Source organism: Gouania willdenowi, chromosome 2 (genome assembly GCF_900634775.1).
Source record: "Gouania willdenowi chromosome 2, fGouWil2.1, whole genome shotgun sequence".
Taxonomy (NCBI): Eukaryota; Metazoa; Chordata; class Actinopteri; order Blenniiformes; family Gobiesocidae; genus Gouania; species Gouania willdenowi.
In genome coordinates, this window is record NC_041045.1 from 6,892,178 (window position 1) to 6,919,493 (window position 27,316).

Below are 27,316 nucleotides of genomic sequence, written 5' to 3' on the forward strand. Positions count from 1 at the left end.
TGCTAGCCTATTTTACAGTGCTAAATATTATGCTATGCACAGTTCATTTAGTCCAACTAGCTACAAGTTAGTCTGTTTACACTGCCAGATTTCATCCCATTTATGATGTTCACTTTATTGTTGTTGAAAAAGCTACTTAACCTCCCACTTTTCTATAGCAATACATACTTCCTACGGGCACTACACGAGTATAAATTAAAAATAATCTATATCAAAGACAAAGCTAAAGAATTGTGCCTTAAATATTTATGAATGAGACGAGGATTGTAAAGTTGCGCCTGCTAAAATAAACATCAACTTTTTTGCAATACTTACAGCAACATTTGTGAAAGTTGTCAATGTTAAATTGAACTCTAAATATTCAACATTTAAGATTTAGATTAAACATTTAGATTTTGATTCAATATTTAACTTTTAGATTTAGATTTAAGATTTAGATTTAGATGTAATATTTAATATTACGTTTCTATGGGAAAAAACATCACTGATTTCATAAATATTGCTGGAAATTCAAATCTAAGATTTAGATTTATTATTTAGATTTAGATTTAACATTGATTGTTAAATGTAACATTTAGATTTAATATTTACAATTCAGATTAAGATTTAGATTTAATATATAACATTTAGATTTTTATTTAACACTTACATTTAGATTAAATATTTAACATTTAGATTTTACATTTAAATTTAGATGAAATATTGACATTATATTTCTATGAGAAAAACTTTCACAAATATTGCTGTAAATCTGGTCAAAAGCACCATTAAAAAAATTCACATATGTTTTTTGAATTTGCTTTGTTGCTAAATGTTTCAAAAAAAGTTGCTGTTTATTTTACAATCGGTGACCCATATATAAAGATATATATTTTTAACAACTTTATTATTTGCTGAATTTGCGTGCCTTTACTTTTTCAGCCACTAGAGGGCAGACTATCCTCCCTCACTAAGCCGTGTCAGTATTAAGTAAATACTAATAATAGAGTCTGAACAGATGGATTTACACAAATCCTGTTTGATCTTTGATGACTTTACACATTATTTATTATGTTTACAACTTCATATTCATGTTTCCAGCTGCTTTTAAAAATGTATTAGAGTCAAATTGAAACATTTGGATTTGGATGAGTCAACAAAGGCATGTCACTGTTCATGTCTGTCATTTTGATGTGGACCTTCCTCCTCCTCCTCCTCCTCCTCCTCCTCCTCTATCCATGTCCTTCTCCTTCTCCTCCATCAGTCTCTCCTCATCCCTCCTCTTCCTCACATCACATCTCATCTCTTCCCATTAAAGGACCATCTCAGAGAAGTTTCCACACTCTTCCCAGGCTGGATTCCCACATTTTCACCAATGGATGGAGTTTATTCCCTAACACGCACAGCCACGTCCTGAAACGTGAGTGAAAACTTTTTTTTAAAACGTTGAATGATGCAAAACTTTATTAAAAAAAAAAATGGAAATACAATGGTAGAATTAGTTCTGAACAAGCAGGCATTTTAAATGTACATTTAATAGGTTACATTTCGAAATTACATTTTGAAATTTTTTTAAATTAATTTATTCATAAAAGATTATAATGGTTAAAGTTGTATTTTTGATGAAAGAAGTTGAAATTTATTTTGCATTCATGAAATATGATTATTTAAAAAAAAAAAAAAAAAACAACAACATTTTTAATAACCGTAAATTATTTTTTTAGTTTAAGTATAATACAATGAAATATAATTCTATTCAATTATTTTAAAAATACATGTATAAACATTATAATAAAATTAATATTTGAATAAGATGACGTGTGGATAATTTAAGTACAATAAACTCTTCAATGTTTAATACGTGACTGTTTTATGGTTGGTTTTTATCACCAAGCAGAACTTCATTCAAAATATGTCAAATTTAACGATATACAATTTTATTCAATCAATAATGTTAGCAAACGCTTCAAAATACTAGCATTAGTTTGTTGTGTTATGTCGTCTATGTAGTTTAGTTGAAGTGTAATAAAAAAAAAATGTGTAATTTTATTCAATAAAATAAAAAATACATGTATAAACTTGATAATAAGATTAATATTTAAACGACAACATAAAAAAAGTGTGGTTTTTAATCCGTGATTTCTGATTTTTATCGTCAAGCCAAACTTCATTCAAAATATGTCAAATTTAACGATACACAGTAATGTGTTAGCTGTATTGTTAGCTAACCGTTCAAAATGCTAATATTACTTTGTTGTGTTGTGTAGTTATTCTTCTGGGGTATTAAAAGTGTTTAAACCAACTGTAACTAAACTACTTTAGTTAGATTTTTGTATGATTTGAGGGCGGATTCAGTGATAATATCGGAGGTTTTGGTTCAGCACACCTGAAACAATTATTAGGCTAATTGTGTTAGCATCAGGTGTGAATTCAGCTGACACTTCCCAGCCACCGTAGTGAATCACTGATGGAGGACAAATACATACAAGTTTACCTCCTATATTTGGTGAGTATTCAAATATTTGCTACATTTTGAGTTGCTTATATGAAAATAATAAATAAACAAAATAAGAAAATTGTTAATGTGAAATTTAACAGATCTATAAAAAAATAAAATAAAAAAGCATCATGATAAATCCTGAGAATTATTCAATATTCTGTGATTTAATGAAACCAAGGAGTGATCTTTGCAAAGTTTTTGATATGAATAATAGATTTTTAATTTTTAATAGGGGACATTTTATCTCTTATTTATGTCTATTTATCATAATGTTTCTTCTATTCACGTCTCACCTTTGCAAAGTGTCTTTGAGCACCTGCAAAAGTGCTTTTTAAAGTAAAAATGAATTATTGTAATAAAATGTGATACTTATAGACATTTTGCACAGAAAAAAAAGTAAGCTTGACAAGAACTAAAATACAGATATGATGTATAATACTTTATTGGTCCCATTATAAAGAATAATGTGGTTGTTTTAACAGCAAAAAAAAAAAACAAATATACAAGACATAAAAGGCTACATTGATACGTAACACATTACACAGCATATAAACATAACTATACCCATAATGTAACAATAATATGACATCTGAAGCATTCTTGGCCCTTTAACTGATGCAATAAATCACAATTTTAAGTGGCAAATGTAAGAATCTGTGACAGACTTTTGAATTTAATGTTAAATATAATGTTAAACCCTCTGTTTAAAAGTTTATTTTGGAATACAAATGTAATGAGGTTCAGGTCTGCAAAGTAATGCAGCAAAGGCCAAACAAGGATTTTTTGGCAGACGGTTTAAAAGCACATTTAAACACACAAGAAGCTTTTAAATCCAACCAGCCGTGAATGTGCCGGAGTAAAGATTTGTGCATGTTCTCTTCGATTTGTCAGCCCAAAGCTACCGAGGTGTGACTGTACATTTGGCCTCCATGTGCGCCTGTTAAATGTGTGTGTGCTGGGAGTGTGTGGTCTCTCGGCTGCACACCCACCCAGCATGCCATTTGAAGTGGTTTCATGTTTGTGCGAGTGGCTGAATGACAGCACTTTTTCTGTACTTCATTTTTTCATTTTATTATTTATTTATTTTTCCAATTGTTAGAAAAAAACAACCTAAAAACCATCAAATCCAACTTATTTCTGCTCACTTTTAGCCTTTAATGTAAAGGTAGTCATTGAAACTGGCTGATAAATCCTTGCATTTACACTCTTTTTAGCTTAAAAATGCTAATGACCAAAGAGTGAAAGGAGGTGGAATAAAACAAGTATGTAAAAGACACAGTTTCAGACAATTGGAGGGCCAAAATGATCAAATTTCAAAATAAAAGAGCATCTTTTACAGCTGTATTAGGAATTTCTCTGGTTGTGTTTTGGGCTCTGTTGCACACAATGAAACGCATTCACTGTTTGTGCACCTTCAACCTTTATAAGGCACTTAGTAGTTTAGTTAAACATAAACATCAGGCTTGATATGAAAAATTACTTTAAAGCAAAGAAAAACCTCAATTTAAGTCACCTTTATGATATTGTTTTTTTTTTTTTTTATTTACATTATGTGGAGTGGTTCTCAATGTGTGGGTCGCAAACAGAAAAGAAGAGCTTGTGCTTTTATTTTGAAAGAAATTTGCTTTCACGGCAAAACTATTGTTTACGTCCTGTTAAGGAAAAAACGGAGGATTGGCTTTTCATTTATGAATTATACTTACTTATAATTTTAACGATATTAAATGTAATAACGGAAATGGCAACATTTCATTTATTTAGATTCTTTTTTTAATGTATTTACCAGTAATTTAGTTGTTTTGTTTTTTTTTCTCAATAAACATAATCTGTCGGTGATGAGAACATGACACTGAATTTACCCTCTCATGCATGTTTTTGGGACAATATTGGGCATTTACAGGCTTTTTTCTTCATACACGGGTGGCAGAATGCGTTGCAAAGAAACAAAAATATCAAATCATGTGACACAAAATGACGAACCTCACCTGTTGTAGTGGAAATAGCTTTTCAAATCTCACCTACATGTTTTGGGACAATTTCATGCACAATTTTCTTGGAAAAACACGTGGCCTAATTTTTTAGCAAACAGACAGACGTGAAATCTCACGCTACGTAATCTCACGTGACGTTCCCTCCAAACTTGATCCAATAATTAAAGTCAAATAGAATAGAATTCTTTCTGAATGACATCTCGAAATGTGATGTTTTGTGTCATGAGAAGCAGAAGAAAAGGTAGTAACTCCTGGTGAGATGATGGTCCTGAGGGCTCTGGTTCTGGTTCTCCTTTGGGAACCTTTCAGAGACACGTTGGCACTCTGTGTGTGTGACTGCGGCTCCAGGTCGTCCATTTTTTAACAGCAGCTATTAATTTTGCATTGGAGTTTTATTGTAATCATGTGTCGCTCTCACATTCATGCGGCGCTGCCAGCTTTACGGTCCCACCACAACAAACCACACAGTGTGAGAAAAACCAGCAGAGATGATAAATATGTGGAGATTTGTCCACTGTGTGCTTTATACATACAGATATTTTATACCTGCCTATCAGCTTTGTGGACGCCTGAAGCCTAAATCATTCCGTAGTTTTTCATAATAACTTATTTTGTGCAGCAGGACTCTTCAAATGTTTGGTGTGATTTAATGGGGATTTATTGGTTATTTAATTGTGAGTTATTGGGGATTTAATGGTGATTCATTGGTGGTTTATTGATGATGTAATGGTGAGTTATTGGTGATTCAATGCTGAGTTATTTGTGATTTAATGGGGATTTGTTGGTGATTTAATAGTGAGTTATTGGGGATTTTTTTGTGATTTTTTTTATTGTGATTTATTGGTGCTGTAATGGTGATTTATTGGTGATTCAGTGGTGGTTTATTGGAGATTTAATGGCAATTTATTAGGGATTTATTGGTGATTTAATGGTGATTTATTGGTACTTTAACAGTGAGTTATTGGTGATTTAATGCTAAGTAATTTGTGATTTAATGGGGTTTTATTGGTTATTTAATAGTGAGTTATTGGGGATTTTTTTTTGTGATTTTTATTGTGATTTATTGGTGCTGTAATGGTGATTTATTGGTGATTCAATGGTGGTTTATTGGGGATTTATTGGCAATTTATTCGGGATTTATTTGTGATTTATTGGTGATTAATTGGTTCTTTATTGGTGATCTATTGGTGATTTAATTTTGAGTTATTGGGGATTTATTGGTGATTTTTATGGTGAGTTATTGGTGATTCAATGCTGTGGTCTCTGAAGCGTCCTGTAAATCCAACAAACCAGTTTGTGGTACAAAGCTGTCAAGTCCCTCCTCCCTTCCAGTGGGTGGAGCTATGAGCAGTTGACGCTGTTGTTGCAACCGACCGTTTAAACCAATTAGCTGAAGTGGTAATAATGTTAAAATAGTGCTATTAACTTTTCAAAATGTCTCTCTTGACAATGAAAAAGTGGAATACTGATTCAGAAAATATGCAATTTACCAGCAAATAGACAATAGATACAGACAGGATATTATTATTATCTAATGATATGATCAGAATGTGTCACTGTACAGTGTGGTGGGAGGTAAACTACAGCCCCCATGATTCATTGCTCATATAACATTAAATGGACTTCCTTTATGCTTTTATTACCACTGAAATCCCTATTCACTATTTTTAATGATTGGTTTAATCAACATATTGTTGTTTTATAATTATACCTAATTATTTAGTTATGAAAGAAGTGGCTTTATTAGGGTAAAGGGTTAGCCATATTTCTATCATGATCATTTCTTCTATACACAATGATTTAAGGCCTTTTTAGGCATTCTGCTGAGATCTTTTACTTCCTAAAGTAGCAGAAAAACACAATTCTTCAATTTCAAAGTGCAGCTTGACAAACACAAACCTCTGAGCCATTCGCTGACATACAAAGTGTGTGTCATTAGCTTCAAATGAAAGGCTGACAAAAGGAAATCGTGTAAACACCGAACAAAGTCGGCCCTGATTCTGGTCAGACGACGGCTATGGCGTTGCTGTCTTATCCACGCCTTAAACACCTCCACGTCTCTCATTAGGAGCCGTTGTGTACTCGTATCTGTCTGCGCACAGTCTGTATTTAGTCTGTTGTGGCGGAGGCTGGCTGACTTCATTCTAAACAACGTAACAAACATGTTAGCTTAGCTGAGTCAGACTGGGTGAAACCAAAGTCCCATTTTGTTGATGGCGTGTGTCTAAAATGGCTCAATGCTGTCCACAAACAAGGAAAGATGATACAGTTGATGAGTCGTGTGAAAATAAACTGGAGGAGAATCCGATTGGATCCGTATAGATTCTACTGTTTGGCCCAGGGTTGGTCTCCTTTTTCAGTTTGGACGACTTGAGCATTAAATGTGATGAATTGATTTTAGAATGCAACCAAGAACAAGAACCTAACGTGAAATCACTATTGTTAAGCATACTTCTTATGCTGTTAGATACAAGTTGAGTAAAGATAACATGTGATTTTTCTCATTCGCTATTTATCGAGTGTCACGTTAACGTTTTTCCTTTATTCAGGCAACTTTTTTGGAGGAAATTTACGCCCCCACTCGTAATCTGACCGAACTGTCAAGTTGGCCACGCCCTGAAAAAACTCATAAGGACACATCAAAGCAGGAGATCAAAGTTGAAAAAAAGTTGTCTGAAGAAATGAAACCGTAACATATTATTTTAAAAAAAGAAGACAAAATAAATCAATTAGCTCGGTGACCCACTTTTGGGTCCCAACCCACATGTTGAGAGCCTCTGTTCTTAAGTCTGATGCCACTCTCAAAATTGCCATAGATTGCTTTGATTTTTGATGTTCATCCTTGGATTTTTTTTTAAATTTTTTTTTTTTTGCTTAGCTGACGAAAGGTAAAACGGACTTGCTGGAATTATTGTTATTTATTTATCGAGAAATCAACGTGTTCATAAAACACACGAATAACATAAGTTCTAGCTACATGTTTAGTTTGCAAACGTGTCTCTAGGAATACAAGTTTTTTTTATTTCCCCTTTAAGTACAAAACAACTTAACTGTATATAATAAAGAAGTGAGACATTACTCGATTAGTCAATTTCTGGCCTGTATGGTTTAACACATGCAGATACATTTATTCATATAACTTAAAAATAACTTTTCCACTGAGTGGTTACCAATGCTGGCTTTTTTAGCAGTAGTCGGCTGTATTTATTGAATATTTAACTTTTATGCACTAATCCTGTGGTATACAGCCAAAAAACATCATTGGCTCACAAAGCCGAGCTCCTCTTGCCAATAAGGTTTAATCAGATTGTTGCCATGGATGTCGTAATCAACCCTTAATTATGATGTTTGTGTTCTCCCAGCCTCGCTCCTCGGCAGGGGGATGGAGCAGCGTGCAGGCACAGCGGGTCCAGAGAGTCCCAATCTACGGGACTGCGTTAGCCCAGAGGACGGAGGGGAGAGTCCTGTGTCCAGCGGCCCACTGCAGTGCAAGCTGAGCCGCCTGGAGGTCAACGGCAGCCCCGCCACCCCCAGAGTCCGACAGAACGGCACCTCGCTGAGGCCACTGGGAGGTACGTGTTTATCGTCATATACAGCAGACATGTGCGACTGTGCAGCCCCCAAAATAAACTAACAAAATGACTTAAAACGACACATAACGTTTGAGGATAATACACAGAAAAACAAATATATACACAAAATGACAAAAGAAATATTCAAAATTACTACAAAAAAAGCAGACTGGAAGACTGAAAATTGACAACAGAAATATACAAATGACTCAAAACTTCACAAAAAGACAACAAAATAGCACCTACATATAAAAAATACACAAAATGACAACAGAAAAATGCAAAATTAACCAAAAAACACACAAAGCGAGTAAAAATATACAAAGAAGAGCATATTTAAATAACAATTACAGAAGAAGTACACAAATTTAACCAAAAGTTGTACAAGATGACAACAAAAACTTTGAAAATGTGGGATGACTACAAAAATAAAGTCAATTAAGCCACAACAGACCCGTGATAAAGGTTGTCCATCTCTGATATACAGTATATAAACACTATGCCACATACTGCTACATGTTATACGAACATTTAATCACTCAGTGACATGTTAATACAGAGCACTATGTCACCATGCACTGGAGACGTGTGGATGGGAGGCTGCGTGTGCGTGAACATGAACACACAACATTGCAGCACAGGGCGGCACATGCACACGCTCATGCATAATTGCCCCGTTATTCTCTAATGCAGCTGAAGACATCATCATGCATCGTCACACAAACATTGTGATAAAACACACACACACACACAATAATGTGCCCTGGTTTGCGCTTCACGTATAAATGATATATAAATGACAAAGTATGTGAGTATATCAGTCGATATAGGAACTTCACTTAAATTTACCTGATTTTGGGAATTTGGGGAATTTTTGTGGAATGAGTTGAGAAAAATTTTCCAGATTTTTTTGGATAAACTGAGTTCTTTCAACAATTTAACATGTGTATATATATATATATAATTTTTTTACTTTCTCGAGCAGGCCCAATTTTGATGCTCTAAAGGGCTGGATTTGGCCCCCGGGCTTTGAGTTTAAAACATATGCATTACAGAGTCCTTCTGATAGCTTGTTAACTAACCAGGCCTTACACACACACACACACACACACACACACACACACACACACACACACACACTAGTGGACTGGATGGGTGTGATTGGTCCTGGACCACTTTCACCCTGGCACAGGTCCTGAGTGCTGGTTGCATGGCTTTAATGGCGCTTCTGGAAGCAGGTCCTCTCCCTTGTGGCTTTGAATATGTGGCTCAAAGACAAATACAGTTGTACAGTCTTTTCCCTGAAAATGGAATACATGCACACACTGGCAGCCGCCCAGTTCAACCAGAGACCACCAAGCAGCTACTACGTTCGACACTAAGCAGACACCAGTGAGTGGAACAATGTCACTCACTGTTATTGACGTGTGTGTATATATACACAGATGAAATAACTGATTACAAGTACTCACGTTACTGTAATCGACTTACTTTTATGGGTACTTGTACTTTATTTCTAGTATAAAATTTAGAGGAAATTTCTAAATCAGTAATTTTACTTGTACTTAGGGATGTTTTTAAAGAATTAAAGTCATTTGTTACATTTCTACACCTAACAATAACTGAGTAAATCATTCTTTTTTTTGTTTTAAAGTGATCAACGTACGTGTGAAACTACAAATAATCAAATGACCAGACAACAACCAAATGCATGACATCATAGCCGAAGCCGACCAATCAGATTAAAGTTATACACCGCGCCAAAACGGCTCTGAATGCCGTTTGTTTCAGCCTGAGAATGTTTTTATTTTGAATTGAATTCATTGGTGTTATTTTATTTTCAAAAAATAATTGTGCATTTTTGACAAACCTTTTATTTTATGCCTTTGTAGAATAAATTAAGTTCTTATTGTGCAAGATTTGGTCTCTTCCTTTTTAAGTTTATACATGAGATGTTTACTGTATGCAAAGGAACCGTGGCAAGAGTTATTATTAAAAATAAACAGTTTTAGTGTATTTTACACGCAGCGTATTTAAGACATGGGTCAAACTGACCTGTTATCATTAGAGATGCTAACAGAAGGCTAACACAAGAGGAAGGTTACATTTAATGGCCTAATTAGTTAAAGGCTCAGAAATTGTGATTAATTGTATTTGACTTTCAGGGGGGAAATAATAATTGTAATTGGAAAAAATGTCCGTCTCTGTAAACCTGATTGATCATGGATAATTGAAGATATAATTGTAAATGAAAAATGTAATTTTTATATATATGTGTGTGTGTGTGTGTGTGTGTGTGTTTGTGACTCTCTCCGTCCCAGGTTTGATGATCCCCGTCTACTGTGTGGTCGAGCGTGCAGACGTGAGTCGATCTGGTGAGTGCGAGGGCCGCGGCGACTGCCACGCCGAGTTTGTGCTGGTGCGTAAGGACGTCCTGTTCACGCAGCTGGTGGAGACGGTGCTGGTGGCTCTGGGTTACTCACAAAGCTTGGCTGCACAGGCCAGAGGTACGTTACGTGCACTGTCAGAGGGACGGCAATGCAGTGGTTCTCAAACTTGCACCCACCCCTATGACACCCCTAATGTCATATTTCATAGTGAATCAAAAATAAAGAACTAAATGAAACTAATCACCTGCATGAAAAACAAATATAAAAGTGCAGTCCTCAAAAATACAGGGAAAAAAAAACACATTGTTTGCATCTGTGACAAAAAGCTTCAGAAAATAAAAAAAGGAAATTCCAAAAAAATTTAATTTTCAAAATAAAAAAGGAAATTCAGGGGATAACATCATGTTTCATAACGCAAGTAATGTATTTCATGCACAAATTGAAGCTAAAAAACTAAATTCAACTAATCACCTGCATTAAAACGTTAAATGTTAAAGTGCAGTAGTCAAAAATATAGGAAAAGGTTAAACTTTGTCTGCAATCTGTGACAAAAAGCTTTAGAAAATCCAAATGAAAAAAAAACCAGGCAACAGGTAACATCATGTTTCATAATGCAACTAACATATTTCATGAATATATTAAAACTCTAAAACTAAATTAAACTAATCACCTGCATGAAAAACAAATGAAAAAGCGTCAGTTAATGACTAACAGTTAATTCGTCAAAAATACAGGAAATAGAGGAACGTTGTTTGCAATCTGTGGCAAAAAGCTTAAGAAAATCCAAAATAAAATACATTATATAAAATAATTTATGCACTTTAGTTCCACGTTACATTTTTTTCCCCGGTCATATATCTAATGCAATCTAATAATTTAACTCTCTTTTAATATCTGCTACATTTTTAGGCTTCTCATTATTACTTTCTTTGTGTGTAGGCGTTTTTTTTTTTTTATTTAATAGTATTATTAATGTCAGAAAAGCTTCTGGCATTAAATACATCTGTAGTCATGTCCCTAAACTAAGCAGAACTGACAACCTGCTGCAGACCACAAGTGGCATTCACAGGGAAACGTGACTGTTTCTTCAACTTCTTCATCATCATCTGGTGAATCAAACCATCCAAAACATCTCGATTCACTACCGTACATTCCCAGAGCTGAGCCAGACCCAAAACCACTCTCACTCACACACACACACACACACACACACACACACACACACACACACACACACACACACACACACACACAGTCGGGGGAGCTTGACATTCCTCTTGTCCTATAAACATAAGGCGTTCTAACCAAACGGCCCACGCCCTGCAACGCCCCCCCCCCTCTTCCCTCCCCCTCCCGGCCTCCCATAAATAGCTTGGTTTTGTTCGGAGGAATCGGCATTTCATCCCAAATAAATGGAGTCGTTGCATTCCCCTTCTCAGTGTGGTCACAACCAAAATTATACAGTCTCTTCTATTTTCTTCTACAATTGTATATGGCGTCTTGCGCAACTTTAGGCCTAAAACTCCTTCAAGAACTCCTACTGGAACGCAGATATCTCATAGACGTATGATTACAGCTCATGGTTTAAACCCTGGTGATTTTATTTTGTCCATAATAATCAGACTTAGAGTGAACTTTAAAGAGCCTGTTAACCACTTAAACAGCCATACATTTCTGTAACTACACTAGTTACAATAGCGATGAGTGTGCAAATCACTGTTATTATGGTAAAACAATTATTACAAGTAGTTTGCAAAAGTTTGAATGCATCAGGTGTGATGATGTGAGGGTTATTTTGTGACAAGTTCAATTGTTTAATTTAATTTAATAATAATTTATGCGAATAATGATTGAAAGGAACAGGCGTTAATGTCACTACTTTATACAAAAGCTTGGTTTTGACATAATGTATGTTTCACAAAGCAGGAGAAGTGGAAAATCCAGGGTTTGTCAACTAGAAAATCATTAAAACTCACTCAAAAAACACAGAAAGGGAGAAAAAATGTAATACATTAATGGTTCAATTGAACCGGTTCTTATTTACTGTGAAATACAGTTTGAATGATAAGCTTTTAATCAACTGTGAACACTTTGCTGTAAGTATAGTAAGCATTGCAAGGTCTGGTTAGTTCTTAGTCGTGTTTTTCAACATTAAGGTCGTGACCCCATGTGCGGGATGCCTGAAATTTAAATGGGGTCGCCTGTAGTGTCCAGTATTTGATATTAAAAAACAAAAATCACTGTTTAAAAAACATTTTAAAATTTAGATGATTGTTTTTCAAATTAAAACAATGCAAAACAATATAGTGTAGTGCAATATGGTTACTGAACACATAAGAGGTGTTCAGTCATTTCAGACAATTTGACCCGTTTATTTTTTTATTTATCATCTTAGTGGTTCCCCTTGTAAATAAATATCTTACTTCCGATTTATTTTTCTCTGCACCACGAGAGTTGTCTCTTAATTTCATTGTACCTTGTGTGTAATGACAATAAAAGCATTATATTCTATTATGTTCTATATAAATCTACATGAATCCAGTTCAATTGAAATGCAGTTTAAAGAAAAGAAAGAGAAAAAGGAAGATTAATAACTAAATAAATAAAATGCAGCGTAAAATGATCTGAGCTGGCGCGTCTTGTCACTTTGTGCACTAATCCTGGCTACTCTGTATTTTTTACACATCATAAGAAACGCGATCAAAAGCCTTGACCAGGAATGACGAAAGAAGTCAGACAAAGTTTTCTTTATAAGATGACACGTGACTAATCATCTGTACGTTTAGTTGTGTTGTATTTTATATTAACGAGGGTTTCTGGAGTCAGCAGTGAGCACAGTTCCATCCTCCTGTTTCATTTGTTGGATACGACCTCAGTGTTTACACACGGCACCGACATCAAAACACGGCTCACATCAGCGGCCTGATGCTCTTTTATGTTGAGCTGATTTCACATTTCTCCCCTGATTAATCAGCTGTGGGGTCCAAAGAGAGTAGACCTTTGTTCTTCTGCCCCTATCACACACACACACACACACACACACACCACTGACAGACAGTCAGAGGCCAGACTGAGCCTGTGTTTGATTTAGGAGTTCCTAATGTGATTAGGCCTGTTTAGATTTGCACTTCCAGTCACGGTTATAGTATGCAGGCTGGGGGAATGTTTTGCTCCTCTGCAGTTTTAAAGCACAGGTTGTGCATAAAACTGATTACTAGACATAAAAAAAGTGTCTCAGATTAGTTTATTAACCCTTCTTCTCGTTTCATTTGCAACCCCACAGGCATCATTAAAGTGGGCCGGTGGAAGCCGATGCCCATCCACTACCTAACGGACGCCCCAGAGGCGACAGTGGGTGACATGCTGCTGGACGTTTACCACATGGTCACTCTGAGGATCCTTCTGCACAGGTCAGATACATTCAGGTTAAACATTCCTTTACCTTTTGTAGAAATCAGATTTTGTGTGTGTGTGTGTGTGTGTGTGCGCGCGCTTATTCATATTACACATTGAATGCAACTTCTATCAGTTTGGAGCAGGGGTTCTCAACCTTGGGGTAAGGAGGACCCCATTTGGGTTTGTGAAACACTGGGAGGGGTTTGCCAGATGACCCGTGTCAAACTGAAGGCCCGGGGGCCAAATCCGGCCCTTCAGACTAGAGCATCCAATTCAGCCTGAAGGAGACAATAAAAATTACAGAAAAAACATGAATTATTGTGTAAATTACCAAATAATCCATTTGGAGATATCTCATATTCTCCAATTTGACGAAACTCTACAATATTTTTAGGGGCTTCAAATTTTCCTTTGTTTATTTCACATGAATGCAGTCATTTTTAATTGCAAATTCTGGAAATAGCTCTCAATTTTTTCACAAACAATTCCACAAAATTCTTCTAAATTACACAAAAATTGGTTACAAAATCAATAATTTTTTAGGTGAAGTTCTAAGTGAAACCTAGGCTACAATTATGTTGAAATAGTTCTTTTTTCCATCTAAAATCTGCGGCCCAATTGAGATTAAATTGGTCCATATTTGGCCCCTGAACTAAAATGAGTTTGACATCCCTGATCAAGGAGGTCTGCAATGTGTCTTTATCTGGTAAATAATTATTGTCTTTAGCAGCTTTAAGTAGTTCCTAGTTGACTGGTGTAGCGGTGTGTTGCTGCATTGGTTGATATATCAGTTATTAACCTTGTGCTCCTCCTGCCATTACAACATGTCACGGTGAATTCATCTTATTGATGTTTTTGTAGTTTCGCTCGCCTGGAGGAGCTGCCGTCGGAGCAGTGGAACCACGCCACGGTGAGAAACGCCCTCAAAGAACTGCTTAGGGAGACCAACCAGAGCACGCTGGCGAGGGAGTGTCCTCTCTCCCAGGTAACTTCCATCTTACCTGCAGGAAGTATAGCCGTAGCGTTAGCATTCTTGATGACATTTCCTCAGCAGAGGGGAAAAAAAAAAAATCGACCTCAAGACACCAATTTGTGCCCATTCTGACAATCCTGTTCAAACTAATCCAATGGGTCCTCTTAGAGTCCAACTGTGCTGCGCCATTGTTTACGGTGGAGATGCTGCTAAACACATGGCTCCATCCTCCGCTCACCACACACTTAGTGCACTGTGTAATCTGACACAAATATTGATACCATCCCATGGGAAAGGATGCAAACACACACACCTCAATTATCTCACTCACACGCACACACCCTGCAGTCGTTAGACTGGAGAATGTGTCACTGCGACTTGTGATTATACACAAGACTTAGTCGTGTTGTAGTTAGTGATTAGGGGAAGTGTGTGGGCGGCGTGAGTTTTAATCCTCAGCATTTCTAATGTTGAGTTTTGCTCCACGAGTGTGTTTTTTTTTTATTCTCGAGTTCCCAATCGTCGGGTTTTCATCTTGCATCTTTGTGTCCCAGAGTATGATCTCAGCGCTCGTGAACAGCTCTTTCTACGCCAACGTCTCCACCTCCAAATGTCAAGAGTTTGGACGCTGGTACAAGAGATACAAAGGGCTGAAAGGTAACGGTTTGTGTTTGTTTTGAATCAATCAGAGCATGGCTCGTCACTAACAGTCTATTTTGGAGCAGAGACGACAACCACTAATGTGAGTTTAGCATCCAAAAATCTGTATGACAAACTTTAGCCAGCTCAGCAAAAACATCAAAGGACGAACAACAAAAATCAAAGAAATCTCTGGCACTTTTGACAGTGGGATCAGACTTTAGAAGGGAGGCTCTCAACATGTGGGTTGGGACCCAAAAGTATGTCACAGAGCTAATTAATTCCAACAAGTTCATTTTGTCTTCATTTTTTAAATAATATGTTAAGGTTTCATTTATTCAGACAACGTTTTTTCTGGAAATGTACTTTGAAATTTTCTTTGATCTCCTGATATGTTTCAGCTGCCAACTGCCAGTCTTCCTCAGAGGCATCTACGTATTGCTTTCATGCGTCCTTATGAGTTCTTTCTGGCTGTCCCTGAGACTGGCTTCTCCAGAGACCATTGGACGACAGGGAAGAAAAATAACTCATAAGGACACATTAAAAGCGATCAGTAGATGCCACTGAGGAAGACTGGCAGTTGGCGGTCTCAACATATCAGAAGATCGAAGTAAATTTCCTGAAAAAAGTCGTCTGAATAAATGAAACCTTAACATGTTATTCAGTCACAGAGCTGTTGTTTATGGGTCATCAGCAAAAATAGGTGCTTTTATTTTGAAGGTGATTTACATGCAGCAGAGTGACAAATACTTGTATTTAAGTTTTTGATAAGATGTTTTCTTTTCTTTTTTTTTATATCATTTTTTGTGAAATTCTTTTTCATCTATAGATAAAATGCTTTGTTTGTGTTGAAATTATCTGCTGGAATAGTTAAATAGGTAAATTACTGTTTTCATTTAGGGTGGAACTTTATATAAATGTGATGCATTTCTTGCTTTTGGTCACAGGACAAGTTCCTGTTACATGATGTCAATTTTATATAAAAACATGAAATCAACTCAAACACACAAACTGTGGGGTTGTTTATTTTGGCGAGTCGTAAATCACATTATCACCCTACATTGTTCTCGATCGTTGGGCTAGAGAGGCGATCAAAAACCAGGGGTCACAAATTAATGAATTTTGCCATCAACGAATTACTTAATCGGTTCTCTGTGTAGTCTCATTTTGAAAATATAAAGCACTATCACTGTCGAAGTGATGATGAGGCAGAATTTATTTTAGAAGCAACTAAATGAATCAGTTGGATGTAAATTCAGTTTAATTGTAAGTTTTGTACCTAATAAGCTCTTTTTAACATAGTCATAGCTGTGTTTCCTCTCATTACAACATCAGATTAATCCCATTTTTACATTCTTTTGGTGTGTGGCGCTCTTTACTTGCAGTCAAACATTTTTGCTGTGCTCTTTACTTGCACAGAATGGTTGAATATTTATTTTTAGCACAAACAGCCCCCACATTTGAGCTGTTTGCACTTTATTTACTTTAATGTTGCTGTTAAAACTCTGTGAAATGAAGAGTGTCCGCCCTGCTTTTCAAACCGACAATCACGGCACGTCACACCTGAGTTTAATGCGGCTCACCTGCCCGCAGCTTGTGCTTTTAACAACGCCTTCCTGTTCTTCTGACCACCCCCCGCCCGTGCGCGGCGTGCGTCTCGGGCCTTCACGCGTCCGATCTGAGGCACGAGACGTCGTCTGTGACAGCTCTCGCTAGGAAGGAACTGTCACACATGGTTCACATTAATGTCACCCTTAATACACATGACAGAGCTAAATGCTCTCAACTCCTAATGGAAAGCAGCAGTAACCCTCACCAACACACACACACACACACACACACATTGGGGAAGGTAAAAATGTGAAGTCCTGCCAAACCTCACTCCAACTTTTATTCCTCTAATAACTGAAACTCTCCCCCAAACAACAGTAATCAGAGACAGATTTCTGTGGAGACGAGAGCAGAACAACACGACGCAGTGACTCAATCACTTTAGTTTTTCAAGATCACTGGGAAAAAAACTTCCCGACTCAGTGGTTTCCCAACCATCGGGCCGCGGACCGATACTGGTCCCTGGACCATTTGTTGCTGGGCTGAAAAGAAAAAAAGTAAAGTTTTAGATAAATTTATTTGATTTTGATGGCTTGTTCTAGTAATTTTACTTTGAAAAATTGTCATTTTCTAATTCATCACTCATCAGTTTTACTGAAGTGCATTTGATTAGACAATTCTTAATACAATATACAAATATTTCCAGTGCCATAAAACAGTGTTTGTTGTTCTTTTAAAGATACTAATATACGTTTTCAGTGAAATGGTCCCAAACTTTTGAGACTTTAGGTTGGTTTTTCTTCTGTTGCGTCAACGCAAATTTTTGTAGTCAACATTATCAATTATGTTACTAATCATTTTTGCATTATTGCATGTGTTACACACATTGTGGTTGGTGTAAATCTCAAGGAGGTTTATACATTAAATCCTATTCATAGAATCTCAAACTCCGCCTATGCCGAGAAGCCTATGTTTTTGTGGTGTAGATGCATGCACAAGCCCCCGCGTGACCCATGTGTGGATAGTTTTTGTTATGAAACAAAGATGTATTTCTAGTTGAACCAAAAGATAAATGTGGTGAAGTTGTTGGATAGAGCTGTTGTCCTAATAGTTTTGTGATTTCTCCTCCACAGGTGTATACATGGACAAGACGTGGTCGACGCATGACAAATCTGAAATCAAAGGTTTGTATGAAGGTTTGTTTCCTATCAGTTACTTCAGCTGATAGAGAACCTGCAAATCAGTCGTTTACTGCTTTCCCTTTGCTACATTCTGTGTGTTGATGCAGTTGAGAGGGATTTGGACCTGACCATCCTCAACCATTGTCCGCGCTCCGTCTTGCCGTCTATGGGCACCGTCGGTGGTGGCCCTGGAGGTCTTCCCATCAAAACCAGCATGGGAGACCCTCAGACCCCCTCCCACCCGCACGGCCTCCCTCCACCCGGTGGCCAGAACCGCCCCAGTCCGCCATTGCGTTCGCAAGGCCAGCCGATCCTTGGCCACGGCACGCTCCTTTCACCCCAGCTGGTACGCCAGCAGCTTGCCATGGCCCACCTCATCAACCAACAGCTGGCCGTGAGCCGCCTGCTCGCCCACCAGCACCCGCAGGGCATCAACCAGCAGTTCCTTAACCACCCACCCATCTCACGGACCTGTAAGGCGCCCGCTGGCATGGTGGAGCCCGGCCTCAGCTGCTCCGGGACTGAAGTGTCCCCCGACATCTACCAGCAAGTCAGAAATGAGCTGAAAAGAGCCAGTGTGTCCCAGGCCGTGTTCGCCCGCGTGGCTTTCAACCGCACACAGGTAGTCCTTAAAAAGTCAACAACCAGGGCCCGGTTTTTCAAAAGTAATACACTCGGATTCTGGATAACAGACTGGATCAAATCTAGAAAATGGGTTTTTCAAAAGAATAAACGTATTACGTAATGGAATTAGATCACGTAATCCAATCTTGGTTTTGATTCAGATCAAACCTTTAGTTTGTGTTTTTCAGAACTTTTTAGTAGGATTGGGATCACTTTGATCCCAAAAAATCTGGATTAAACTGATCCCATCAAAAGGGTGTATTCATTGTGGATTTCAATCCCAAAATGTAATGCAACTTTAAAAGGTTACAGTGATTAGGTAGGCTATAACAGTATAGGCCAACAAAGTAAAAAGAGTTTGGTCTCATAAAATAATCCCCCCAACAGCTGTCAATATTGACCACAAATAATGTATTTAATTCTGTCACTAATTGATGTATATTCATGAAAATCAAAAATATTGTTTTGTTTTTAGATTATTTTTTAGTGAAGCATGCAATGATGAAGCGGGTTAATAAAGCTCAAAAGTAAGATGGATTACGTGATCATGGATGGGGAAAAAAAAGGATTAACAAAACCTCCGACTTAGTTTGAGATTAACCGTGGGATCACGTGTCCTACAGGGTCTTCTGTCAGAGATCCTTCGTAAGGAGGAGGACCCTCGCTCGGCCTCCCAGTCTCTGCTGGTGAACCTGAAGGCCATGCAGACGTTCCTCAACCTGCCCGAGGGCGAGCGAGACCGCATCTACCAAGAGGAGAGAGAGAGGAGCACCAGCACCAACCTCAACCACGCAACCAATCACATTCCCAACAGCCTCACACACAGATACACACAGGTACACACACACACGCATCATTTAACCAATCCTTAAATACACACAATTTCACATGCACATCAAGGTAGACCAGTGGTTCCCAACATTTTTTTGGATCGTGACCCCATTTTGATATCAAGAATTGCTGGCGACCCTGAAGACATATTTTTTTCTAGAATCAGTTTCTGATGACGTTTGTTATACTGTATTATTACTGTAAATGCAGAGTTGCCAGTATTAGTAACAACTTGTCAGCTCAGATATTTTTATACTGCATTTTATTATTATTAACTTGATTTAGTATAGAATACAGTTGGTTAAGATTGTGTTTTAATTTGAAAAACAATCATTCCAAAAATTCAAAAACAAATTTTTAATCAGTAATTTGTTTTTATATTTTTTATCAATTATTCCCAGCCCCCGAGGTTTAAAAACACTGTAGACTGAAAGAAAGAAACATTGATAAAGTTCACAGCGAATTTTCTATTTTCGTTATAGTCTAGTTTAAGTCAACTAAATAACATTAAGATTTTAGTCGACTAAATCTGTTACGGTATTTTTATTTTTTTAAAGATTAAATTATCATTGATCAACCTGATATTGGATTGTATTGTTTGTCAACAGATTTGATGTGATCAATGTAATTTGGAAATTATTATTATTAGTCGATGAAAATATAAATATATTTGGATATAGTTTTTGTTAACATGTTTTTTAAATTAGTCATATAGTCTAGTTATTGTCACTTAAACTATGTGGGAAATTTTTAATCAACAAAATTAACAACGACACTTGCGCAGCAATACTAATAGCCTTGATAAATTAATCTGGTGTCACGGCAAATTTGCGGTTGACCTCATTTGGAGACATGATTTATTGCTCTGGTTGAATGATGGAGTCCAGTCGAAGCATTGATGATTTTATAAAAAAGATTTATTATAAAATAAAATAAAAAGGAGTAAAAAAGAAGCTTCCATCCTGAAAGAATGAAAGGCAAAAGGATCGTGGCAGAGCAAAAAGGCAAGACCCACTCTAACTAACAGTTTCACAGCTTAAGCTTTTATACAGATAACAGAAAAAGTTCCACCCTGAGGTGAGGAGAAGGAGGGAGTCAGAGTGGAAACATTTGAGGATGATGAAGACGTGTATATTATGAGGAAGATTGGGCGCCACTCTTATCTATCCGTGATAGTGTGTGTGTTCGTGTGTATGGCCTTCAGCAGAGACTCTGTGTTGCACTGAGTACAATACGATCTGTACTGTTTAATCTAACATGACTCAGCTGTTCAAAAGTGCAAAGAGTAATGGAGTCATCATGTATTAAAACATGACAAATTGTACACATGAACACACATTTGACGATATTATGATGAATATAAAAATTGCCATAACACTGGGAAAAGAGTCTGTGACTGCCACAGAAAGGTCACATGATCAACATTCATGTCAGCATTTAGAATAATGACTGATCTGCGCATTAATACAGGAACGAACAAAGAGTTTAATATATAGTTGGTTTTCCTGGTCATTTTGTCGACTTTTTGCAGTAACTTTGTGTGTTTTTGGAGATACATAAGGTAATTCCCCATGTCTTGGTGTAGAATGAATACATAAATAAGATAAATACTGCTCTGTGCTCAGCGTGTGCATTCTGCTCCGTGCAGCCAAAATGCATCGTGTCTGCTCCCGAGCTGCAGCTGAAGCTCGACTCGCTGACAAACATCACGACTGGGATCTACGAGGAGATCCAGCAGGAGATGAAGAGGGCCAAAGTGTCCCAGGCGCTGTTCGCCAAGGTCGCTGCCAACAAGAGTCAGGTCAGTCCCAGGGAGTCACAGCCATTTATTTGGATTGCAGTGACACAAGCTCAGTGTGTGACTCTGTTGCCAATGTTTGAAGGCTCTGATGTGGGTGTGATTGAATAGGATATCTGATTACCCACTCATGCATGTCGCCACAACTCCATGCTTAAATAAACAACACGGGTAATTATGACCGTAGCACAGAGACGACGAGGACTTTATGACAACAGGACTTTAGAAACTAAGATGTTTGGGAAGAACTGCAAGCTTTTTAAGAATGTATCAAAGTGTTTACAAAAAAATGCGATATCTGAGGGTGAAGTGACACAGTCTGAGAGGACGGAGATGGATAAGAAGAAGGAGGGATGATCACATTATTACCAATGATTTCCAGGCTGTAGGTTGTGTATAAACAACAGCTGGTGCTACATCTTGGGTCAGCCTAGCAGAGATAATTCAATCTATGCACACACACACACACTTCCAGACGCTCACAGCACACACACAAAGGAGAAGAAGATCTGGTGCTTTTATTTTGAAGGAGAAGTATCAGGGTATCATCAGTTCACACCTTAAACAAGAGGCGGCGGTGATCAGTCTTTTTCGGAATAATCAAAAAATTGAAGTTGATGATTTGAGCTTCTTGATGAAAAAGTGCTTAAACAGCTCCAGGATTTTTTTTGTTATAGGCATAAAGAAAGAATTAAAGAAATAAAAGAGATTACTTCTTTTCTTGCATCACTGTATGCTCGACTTTTCAGTTTGTCCTTTTATGGCTATGGCTCAATATGCTGATTCTGAATCAGTTCGAAAAATTCTGTCATCATTGGCTAAAATTTAAAAAAATCATATCTCGGTTTGTAAATGACGAATCGTTATGAAGCTTTACTTCATCATGTGGGGTGGGTCCCTTAATTACCCAGTCAAGTTTTATCCGGATCAGAACCAAATTAAGCATTTTATCACCATTTTTTCTGAAATGGGGTGCCCATAAATTTGGACCTATTGCATGGTTTTACAAGCTTTTAAAGTGTGTTATCTGTTCTTCCTTTTATTATTTATTCCTATTTTTTTAGCATGCTGCTGGCCCTGAGGCAAAATTTACATTTTACATGTCACATGGAAATGCAATAAAAACCTTGAAACCTATTGGACATTTTTCCCAATTTGGGTCATACCTCGCTATAAAGGGCTGATGTTAGCATGTATCTTTATGGTTAGCCTGCTAATAATAAAAACACCAGCCACCACAGGAAAAGGCTGACATCATCAGCTTCAGTTTGTAACACGTAAACCAGTTTGGAGCTGTTTCCATTGATGAAGCAGGTTTGAATCCAGTTTGTTTGAGAATGGGTGTCGTGCAGTGGGATCATGGGAATGGGAAGAGCTGCTGGAATGTCAGGCATATTTTTAGAGTCTATAAAGAAGCAGCTGGTGTGAAAGTGGTTTGTGTTTCTGGGACTTACTCGTAAACCGTTTATTTGTGGGAGGGAAGAAAACATCACAAGATCCATCGTTGTGTTGAGTTTTTACTACCAATAGTTAAAGAAACAAATGAGGAGTTTAATCTTTGTTCAGTTTTTTTTATTTGAATGTTTCTGTACCCTTTTTGGCTTTCATTCTTTATGTTTTAGATTTCTGAGTCATATGTACATTAATACATGAATCCCGTTTTCTGTTTTTATCCCGTTCCTGAAGAGCAATGCAGAGTGTTCAGTGTTACCCCACTTTCTGCCTCCTCCTAAAATGTGTCTAACCCTCATTTAATCATAGGTAACCCTAAATAAAATCCAAAATTGATAAATCAATAGTTGCATTTTAATGAATGGAAAACGTAAACCAATGCAAATACTATTCAGTGACTTTGGAAAATTATTGTGAAACTTTATTGGGAGAAAAATATTGATTCCTACCATTATTGCAATTAAGAAGAAAAATGGAGATGTCATTTTTGGTTCATAGGTTTGTCCATTTCTGCAAGTCAGTGACTTTAAAGCTATTTTTTTGCTTCAGTGACAACTCTAACATCTGAACATTGTTTCCTTATATAAAACAAAAAAAAACACTGAGACCGGGCTTTTGATGGCAAAATTATTATTATTTTACTATCTGGGTCAGAGTTGAATGGATTTTTTACTGTATTTTGGCGTTCCTCCAACTTTCTCTCCCGTCATTCTGCACGCACACAACTTCCTCTGTCACTGCATTCCCCTTTTTTTTTTTTTTTTTATCGTTTTATCTCACCATCGCCACACTATCCATGAGTTCCACACATGCTCTGGTCGAGTATGCGCTGCTGTGCGCTGCTGGGAACGTCAACTCTCGCCATTTTCTGTCTCCTAAACGCCTTACCTCCTCTCCCTCTGAGCTCTGCTGAGCATGGATGATCTTTCATCCAAAGGTGCGCTGCTACCTCCTACATGTCACCTATTATTTTGCTATCTGGCTCACAGGCTGGGGGTATTTTGTACCCCCCTCCCGACACGCAGCGATGACCCGTTTAGCCCGATTAGTTGATGGTTTTATCTCGCCATCTCAACATTATCAATAATGTACTCATGTCCATACATGTTCTGTGGCACAGTTGGTCACTACAACACCCCACAGCTTAGATATTGATGAGGGACCTCCGCTAGGGTATTTTCTAGTAACCCCCGTCAAAAAATGCAAATGACGAGTTATCTCGTCAATGGCACTGAGTGAGTTAAACTTCCTTAAATCGTATACCAAACATTGTAAATGGTGTTAATCAAGTCATCGATTGTTGTTTTATATTCATATGCTTTAGATGACTTAAAGGTATGCTAAAATCCTAAGAAATTTAATGTTTGCTATTCCATCCAGCTTCTTTTTTCATGGGGAAAATTTACATGGAAATGTGTGATATGGTCTCAAACATGTAAACATGAAAAAAAAAGGTTCAGATTGTCTTTTTAGAAGGTGAACTTGTTAGAAGTTTGAGCCATTCAGACTAAAAGTTGCTGTTGGCTTAGAGAAAAAGAAGGAAGTAGGAACATAGAGATAATGGTTCCTGGAGCCGTACCCCCTCTAATGTTCTCTCTTAACCATGGTTAGAAATCTCTGCTGTTGCTGTAAAGGTCTTTGGTCAATGATATTCAGCATAAGTGAACAGAAGAAATAGCGTCCATGTCTACTGGGATTTTGTGGGGTTTCAATGAAAAGTGGGTGTGATTTATTCACTTCTGTAGCTTTTATGAATGAATCATGAACACCTTCTCATCAAAAGTTGTGGAGCTAGAATTGTTGTTTTTTTAAATTGTAAGAACCAAAGACGTGTCCCTCAGGCTGATCAAAACATAATGGCTCCTGTGTCATGTATGTCCCAGGGTTGGCTCTGCGAGCTCCTCCGGTGGAAGGAAAGCCCAAACCCGGAGAACCGCACTCTGTGGGAGAACCTGTCCACCATCAGAAGGTTCCTGGCTCTCCCACAGGCCAACAGAGACCAGGTCTACGAGGAGGAGTCCAGGTTGCAGCACAGCGACCGGGTTCTCACCGTCCTCCACATCCCAGACCAACAGGTACACGAACTTCTCCTCATTCTCCTTTTGTGTCTTCACTCCATCAGAATAAAAACGGTGAATAAGCACACCGCACCATTTCCTGCTCCCACCCTCTCCCAAAAAGGCCGAGCACTCCGCAGTCTCGCCCTAACCTCGATATTATTTAGGAGACAGCCTGTAATTATTGAAGCAGAGAAAAAGGAATTGCCATTATCTTTATTTAGGCCCTTTAATTTTGATGGGCCACAGATTTATGGGCTTGGATTCCTGTGTTTGGGTGTACTGGGCGACCCCACCCTCTTAATAAGCCTGAATAGCAGCAGTGTTTGTGTGATGCCACTGATGGAGGCGGCTCATCGCACTCCTTCCTCTCGGAGAACATTTCCTTTGGCTGCGTGGACGAGTTAAAGGGAAATATTTACCCAGTGGAGTTGGTTTTATTTGATATAACTGAATTTGTGTTTGATTGCCATTATTTACTTGAACTAAGCAGCTATTAGGGAGCATCAAAAGCTGTTACAAGATTATTTTATTCAACTTTTGGATTTAATTGTTTGTTTTTACATTAAAGTGTGTAAAAGATCAAACAAGCAGTTATCTATCTATGTTGGCAGAGGCAAAAGTAACAGTACAAACACTTCATTTATCTGTGCTTTAGTGAGTATTCATTTCACTGGACATTTTTTACTCAGGTTTTTACATAAATATCTGAACTTTCTACTCCTTACGTTTGAAAAACTGCCTCATTACTTTCTCTAACTATAGGGTGAAGCCACACTAACATGAGAGAAAACGGCTGAAATCACATACCAACGTACACTCTTAATAAGTTTGACGTCAACGTTATTATGCAGTGCTTTGCCGTTCACATTATATAGTGTGAAAAGATTGACTGCACTGAAATACCCCTACTCAACCGTCCCATGATGCATTGTGAACGGAATGCAAACATCCCCTTTTTCAAAATAAAAGCATCACTTCTTGTCTTACATTAGTTTTTTAATGCTTTTGTTAATAGGGCTCTTGTTTTGAAGATGCACAATGTTGGGTCTCCGAAAATCTCCAAAATGTCGTCATTAAATGTGTTTACATTGAGTTTTATGAATTAAATGAGCACATGTTCATATTCTACTTGGTCACTTTCTCGCTTAAAATGTTTTCAGAACCTTTAGAGGTCGAGAATCATTGGAGATGTTTAGCTTCAGTGTGCTTCAAGTTTTTGTCATTGTAGGTTCCAAATGCATCTTGGGAAACTTGGAAGTATACTTCATGGGAATGCTCATCATCCTAATTATACTTAAAACTAACTATCTAAAACAAAATGATTTTTTTGAACTTTTCTCTGTTATAATTTCCATTTCTACTGTGGTCTAGCTGCTTAAATGATGTCCTACATTACTAACAACATGAATAAGATCGTTACCAGCTTAACACACACAAAATGAACTTTAAAAGTGTTTTTTGTTTCTTCAGCAGCTGCTCCACAGACAATCTCTGCCTCCTCTGACGGCTCCGTCCCCGTTATACGACGACCCCCAGCCCATCCCTCTGCCCGTGCGGCCCGCCTCAGTCGACGGCTCTCAGCGAGGAGAGAGTCCAGGTCTGAGTGTGAAGAAGGCTCGTTCGCGGACCAGGATCTCCTTGGAGGCCCTGGGGATCCTGCAGAGCTTCATTGGGGACGTGGGTCTGTACCCGGACCAGGAGGCCATCCACACCCTGTCCGCCCAGCTGGACCTGCCCAAACACACCATCGTCAAGTTCTTCCAGAACCAGCGGTACAACGTCAAGCACCACAGTCAGCCGAGGGAGCCCGTCTCCGGGGAGGAGGTTGGGATGTGCCAGGCGGAGGCTAGTGGGGAGGAGTCGAGCGAGGATGGGAGGGGCTCAGTGGAGGCGTTCATGGGACAGGAAGATGCAGAAATGGAGGCGGAGAAAGATGAGGCTGAGGGCGAGAAGGTGTCGGGGCCGCCCACGTCATCCCTGTCCCCGTACAGCAGCGTGGACAGCCCCCAGTCGGCCGAGCAGCAGAGATAACATCACACTGTGAAGGAACTCCGCCCTGAGCTGCTCAGAGCTCGTTAATATCTGAACACAAATATTTATAGACAGTGTTTACTTCCACGCAGCAAGCAGACAGTCATTGGCTGATATTTAATACTGCTTTAAAGGGATCCTCCACTCTTTTTTTATTTTTTGTTTCAATTGTGGCCTAAAATCTTTGAAATGTCAATATTAGAAGATCTATGCCTAACAAAACCACATTCTTTTTATTTACTTGTAAAAATGAGACCATTTTGGAGCCTGTGTTCCTGCCCATCTATAAACCATGTGATTGATGACATCACACACACATTTTGCTGGTAAACCTAACATTATTTTCTA

At 37.9% G+C, this 27,316-nt stretch overlaps 1 protein-coding gene across 3 annotated transcripts; it reads left to right on the top strand.

Annotated features, from left to right (window-relative positions):
- Nucleotides 1-1,267: 1,267 nt before the first annotated feature.
- On the top strand, nt 1,268-27,316 carry LOC114473306 (DNA-binding protein SATB2-like). Of its 3 annotated transcripts, none has more exons than XM_028462852.1 (12): nt 1,268-1,399; nt 7,833-8,042; nt 10,364-10,549; nt 13,716-13,842; nt 14,690-14,813; nt 15,356-15,458; nt 18,125-18,187; nt 18,280-18,794; nt 19,420-19,632; nt 21,276-21,428; nt 24,761-24,952; nt 26,408-27,316. In XM_028462852.1, the coding sequence occupies exons 2-12, from the start codon at nt 7,853-7,855 to the stop codon at nt 26,966-26,968; spliced, it is 2,427 nt and encodes an 808-aa protein (XP_028318653.1). In that variant the 5' UTR covers nt 1,268-1,399; nt 7,833-7,852; the 3' UTR covers nt 26,969-27,316. The 3 variants fall into 3 exon arrangements, with proteins under 3 accessions (XP_028318653.1, XP_028318660.1, XP_028318669.1); XM_028462859.1 differs by having other exon boundaries at nt 18,125-18,175; XM_028462868.1 differs by having other exon boundaries at nt 18,125-18,175; nt 26,411-27,316.

Coding starts and splice junctions, on each gene's coding strand:
- LOC114473306 (XM_028462852.1), top strand. CDS start 7,853: ATGGAGCAGCGTGCAGGCACAGCGGGTCCAGAGAGTCCCAATCTACGG. Junction 8,043..10,363: donor CTCGCTGAGGCCACTGGGAG/GTACGTGTTTAT, acceptor TCTCCGTCCCAG/GTTTGATGATCCCCGTCTAC. Junction 18,188..18,279: donor AATCAAAGGTTTGTATGAAG/GTTTGTTTCCTA, acceptor GTGTTGATGCAG/TTGAGAGGGATTTGGACCTG.